Genomic DNA, 5,586 nt, shown 5'->3' on the forward strand with positions numbered 1-5,586 from the left:
CAGCATCAGAGGAGACGAACCATTTAGAGTCAAACTCCTTGGAAGAGGTGCTGCGAGAAGAGGAAACACCCTTATCTCTGGCGAGAGTCGGACGCTTGGCGTCACGGCTGTCGGTATCAGCAGTTTCATGTCTCTTGCACAGACGGGAGGAGATTCCCTGATTCGCCAGAACAGTCTTGGGAACATCACCAGTGAGATCAACAACCGGGAATTGAACCGGTACCTTCTTTGGCGGAGAAGACGAAGAGTCACAGATTTCGTCGTCCTCATCTGTAAATGAGGGTGTGGATGTGGAATTCTCCGGAGCAGGAAGTTGAGTAGTCGACTTAGCATGAGGCTCATAGACTACCATCACCGTGGTAGGATCAATCGGAACACGATGAGTTGGTGGTGGTAACAATGATGGTGGCATGTGAAGCTCCTCATCTGAGCTGGAATCGTAATGGAAGCCGCTGAAGATTGATTTCATGGTGACTAGGGATTTGAATACACTAACAAAGGAGAAGAGAGGATAGAAGCTTGCTCGGCATAGGTTTGATATCGCAAGGATGAAGAGGAAAACGCCAAAAACCCTAGTTGCTCCTTTTAAACACCCTCATGTGTCTCAATGGGCTGTAAAGACTCGGCCCAACACTTTAAGAGACAATCCTGAAAACACTCAATTAACCATTAGTGTACACCGTCATGCCTTCAGTCTGTAATCAATCCCAACATGTTAAGGCAGCTGGAGAACATCTCTTTGAAGAGTACAACACACCTTCTTTTTTTTTTTTTTTTTTTTTTTAACTTCTTTCAGCTTTTTGGTAGCTGTTTCACCTCCTTGAACTTCAGTGACATCACTTGATTTTGTCAATCACTGATTCTAGGCTTGCCATTCAACAGGACATGATTCCAAGAATACATGTGCATGTCTCTTCACAGCTCTTTGACCTCCTTACATCATGACAACATTTAACAGGATGAACAGACCGGCATGACAGGCAGCTATTTTTAACATTGTTGATCTTCTATATATTCCAGGATTTCCATGATCTGTCCTAGCACACGTTCCTGTCTTAGATCAACACAATTAGAGTAGAAGGTTAGAGTTCATAGGCACAAAAGACTTAGTATGCGTATCAATCAACCCAGAAACTATGCTCATATGGTCAATCTCGATCAGTTTCGCCTCAACTAGTTCACCGACAAAGTGATGTCTAATATCAATGTGTTTAACTCCAGAAAGTTGAACAAGATTCTTAAAGATGTTTAAGGCACTCAAATTATCATAATGAATTAACAGAGTATCAGAATCCATACCATTGACCGAAGATATGTGTCGCATAGAAACATCCTCCCCTTGTACTTCACCCCAATCCAGACCACTGTTCCCACTTTTTGGCACATGGGCTTGAGATACTAAAACCCTATCAGCTGATTGATCAACTTGCGGTTTCAGGAAGTATTTTAGTTTACCCGCTATACTCTTCTCAAATTCCTATGACATGATCTCCACAAACTGTTGTATCATTGGTTGATTCATGAACCCAAGGACAATGTCATTGACATAGATCTGAGCAAACATTAGCGTGTTGTCACTGTTAAGGACAACCAATGCTTTGTCTATACTCCCATGTGTGCATCTTTGACCTGGAAGGAACACAGTCATACTCTCATACCATGCTCTCGATAGTTGCTTGAGATCATACACAACCTTCTTTAGTTGATAAACATTCTCAGGATGTTGTTAGTTTCTACAGCCTTTTGGTTGCTCAACCAGGGTCTCTTCTTTGTTTTTCACAATGCATCCACTAGCACTACTCTTGTTCTTGACACACCTCTTTATCACCACTGCATTAATATCATCAGAACATTGAGTGAGCTCCCCACACATCACCCCCTTCACATTGTCCCAACTCATTTTGCATTGCAGCAAACCAGAACTGTTCATGAGGTGCCTGCTTGCAATTCTTCGAGTCAATGGTTGAAACGAGGTGGGCAGATCGAACAAGATGTTGGTCCTGAGAGATAATGTCAGAAACAGCAGCCCTCTGATTCTCTCCAGTCGGATGCAAAAACCACCTTCCTTCCTCTAGTAACTCTACCCCCCTGAATCGCACCGATAACACCATTAGAGGAGTGATTCCGATGAATCTGAGAAGACGAAGAAAGAGCATCCGATGTAGACATGGAGCTGACCAAGACATCATGTTTTGCAGGTTCTTGCTCGTGCTTCTCATTATTTGTTACCAGGTCCTCATCATCCAGAACCCAGTAGAAACACCCAAACATATGAGAGTAGCCCAATGTAGGATCCTTCCCTTTCCACAACTCACAGGAAGTCTTGTTGGTTCCTGATTGAACACACACTCGGTTGATGATGTAGCAGGCAGTATGAGCAGCTTTGATATATCATGGTTTTTAGGTGTTTTTAGCCATGATATAAGTTTTATTTACAGAGTCTTTTTGGTATTTTTAGAGTCTTTTGAGTCTTTATAGGATTAGCATGGATGGGAGCATAATGGAGCTAAATAGGAAGATTTGGAGCTTAATCAAGCATTGAGGCTGAGCTACGAAGTTGAGAGACGAATTCAGAAGTAAGCATCGATCGACACAATATCAGCATCGGTCGATGCATAGCCAAAGAAGAAATTGGAAGTTTTCCCACAAGTTTTGAAGATTTACAAAGTTGCCCCAAAGTTTTCCATATTTGCATCATTAGTCCGTGGACGTGTTTAAGAATATAAATAGGATTTTTGGGTCATTGTTTAGACCTAAACTTTATTTTTCCCTGCAACTTTTTGAGAGAAAACCTTGTGAGAAATTTTGGAGAGCTTTTGGAGAGAAGAATCAAGACTCCTTCAGAGAAGATTCATAACTCCTTTTCTTCTTCCTTTAATCTCTTAATGCTATCTATTTTATTCATGATTTGTGTTCTTACAATTATGTCTGAGTAGATCTGCTTGTTAGGTTTAGGGTTTCTCATTAGGGATTTCATGGATTATTAAATCTGTTAATTTAGGATTCAATATCTATCTAGATCTTCATCTTAGGTTGTTCTTCATATTAATTCTTGATTGATCACCTAGAATTAATAACTTAGAAAAATAAATTGATATGAGAATATAATTGATTTTCCTGACAAAAACCTTTGGTGAGCAAAATTACTTCTTGCAAAGAGATTTGATTTAGTAATTTTGTGAACTTATCTAAACTTGATTTTATTGCTGGTTTTTAACTTGAATTTTGCAAAGAGATTTGGATTTTCCGGTTTTCAGACTAAGATAATATTTGCAGTGAGAACTGATTTATTTTACAATTGTGTTTAGAGTTCAAGAACGGTGCTTAATTGTTGAATCCTGCTTGCTTAATTAATTGATCTGATTTTCCATGATTTCCTGAGAATTTCCCTAGGCCTAGCGTTTCATCCATCTGAATTTACAACTCTTTTATTTTCTGTTTTATTTTGCAATTTAATTAAAATATTTCTGTTTAGCATAATTAAAAATTTTTTAAATCTGTTGTGTAAATCTAGAGTTCTTGTGGATTTGATCCCTAAGTACTACAATTGATCTCTTAATTTGAGAGAGTAGCTCAGGGTTAAATTTGAGCATACCAAGCTTCACCCCGGAACCAATACGAGACCTTAATCTCATGCAACATAGCTCGTGCCATCTCCTGCAGTGTTCTGTCCTTCCACTCTACAGCTTCATCCTGCTCCGATGTTCTTGGGACAGAGTATTGACGAATAAGACCTTGATGACCATAGAGTTGATCTGACCTGTCATTCTGTAGTTCTCCTTCGTGATTACCATGAGTAGTTAGAATAGAATGCTTTTCACCCTTTTTGCTAAGATCACATATGAGGTAGGGATCATCCTTCAGCTCAAGAATTCCAAATGCAGCCTTTTGATTAACAAGCCTCATTGTTGTACACATATTCAAGCAGCCAAGTTTCTGATGCCACATATTAGTTTCCATTGCAGTGGTTGTGTTGGCGCACTTCATTGCTAATACCCACATGTAGCAGTTGTCACTCGAACTCCTTCCTCTGAATCGAACAGATCCTTGTCTATCAACTACCTCGCACCCCTTCTTGGTAAAAGTGACTTCCAGACCTTTGTCACATAGCTGACTGATGCTTATAAGGTTTACCTTCAGACCATCACCCAAGACAACATCCTTTAGATGTGGTTGTAAGTCACCACTTGTTGTACCCTTTCTTCGGATTATTCCTTTTCTTCCATCACCGAAGGTTACTCTCTCTTCATCAACAGCCTCTACATGTGACAGAGTGCTAAGAGCACCTGTCATATGCCTGGAGCATCCCCTATCAAAGTACCACTTGTTCTGATCACCCTCTGCTCTTTTGGTTGCATATGTCAGTCGATAGTTGAGAACATCTTCCCTGATTACATCCTCTTCTTATGACCAGACTTTGATTTCCTCGATACCTTCACCATCACTTGGTAGCAATACAGAGTTGTTCAAAGATTTACCCTTACCATCTTCTTTTCTTTCCTAAGGGATGACAACAGCCTGCATAATCCCTACCAACTGATTAAACTTAGCCTCTTCTAAGTTTAGAAACTTGATTACAACAGACCAGTGTGGTTGAAGCTTGTCAAACAAACTCTCAAGGAACTTTTTCACCATTGACTCATCATTGTATCGTTTTCCCATAACTGCAGCCTTTTTTGCAATTCCACTCAATCTACTGTTGTAGCTAGCAATATATTCATTTTCAGTCATGTGAAGTCTCTCAAATTCCGATGCAGGACTATCCAATCTGGCCCGCCTATCACTGCTTGTGCCTTCAAACATGCTAACTAGACAGTTCCATGCTTCCTTGGCAGACACACATCCCTGTACTAGTTGGATAAAGACCTCCATTGGCAGAGCATTGAAAATGACTAACAATGCTTGGGAATTATATTTAGATTTTGCTTTATCCTCAGCTGTCCATCTCGTCTTCTGCTTGGGAACAGAATCACCTTTCTCGTCCTCTACCAAAGGAAATGACCAGCCATCCTCCACAGCAATCCAAGCTTCCACGGCAATGCTCAAAATAGTCTGCTTCACCCTGACTTTCCAGAAACCAAAACTCTCAGAGTCGAATTTCAGTAGTTTTGGTGACACATCAAAACCCAGTGATTTCTCCATACCCATGTCGCAAGATCTCACATGTTAATAAGGATAACAGAACTTTTATCAGGTGTCTGCTCTGATACCAATTATAATGGTATAAAGATACACACGGATAATCAACCCACTTGGAACTGCGCCAAACAAACGCTTCTTATTCAATCTTATACACAAACTTACGTTTCTTACAAGACTTGAATCTCAGTTCACTCTTCTATCTATCTAACACAATACCCTGTGTAGATTTTAAGAGAAACTAACACACTCTCCTTCAGGTCTTTTTTTTATGATTGCTTGAAGGTTACAAATCTCTCCACTTTATTCCCACGAGTGCTACCTTTTTTCAGGCTAGCCCTCATCTACTTATACTTGCACCAAAGATTTCTAACCTAAATCTTTGTGCATCCTAACAATAAGGAAACTATCTTTTCCGAATATCCTTATTCTCTTTCGAGATATACT

The 5,586-nt window shown here is 40.0% G+C and overlaps 1 protein-coding gene across 1 annotated transcript; it reads right to left on the bottom strand.

Annotated features, from left to right (window-relative positions):
- Positions 1–4,500: 4,500 nt before the first annotated feature.
- LOC147919472 (uncharacterized) lies at positions 4,501–5,148 on the bottom strand. Its single transcript, XM_087503979.1, has one exon. The coding sequence runs from the start codon at positions 5,146–5,148 to the stop codon at positions 4,501–4,503; it is 648 nt and encodes a 215-aa protein (XP_087360105.1).
- Between the last annotated feature and the right edge of the window lie 438 nt (positions 5,149–5,586).

Source organism: Camelina sativa, chromosome 20, assembly GCF_030686135.1.
Source record: "Camelina sativa cultivar CO46 ecotype springtype chromosome 20, ASM3068613v1".
Lineage (NCBI taxonomy): Eukaryota > Viridiplantae > Streptophyta > Magnoliopsida > Brassicales > Brassicaceae > Camelina > Camelina sativa.

Excerpts from the sequence above, each read along its gene's own strand:
- LOC147919472 (XM_087503979.1), bottom strand. The coding sequence starts at position 5,148 with ATGGGTATGGAGAAATCACTGGGTTTTGATGTGTCACCAAAACTACTG.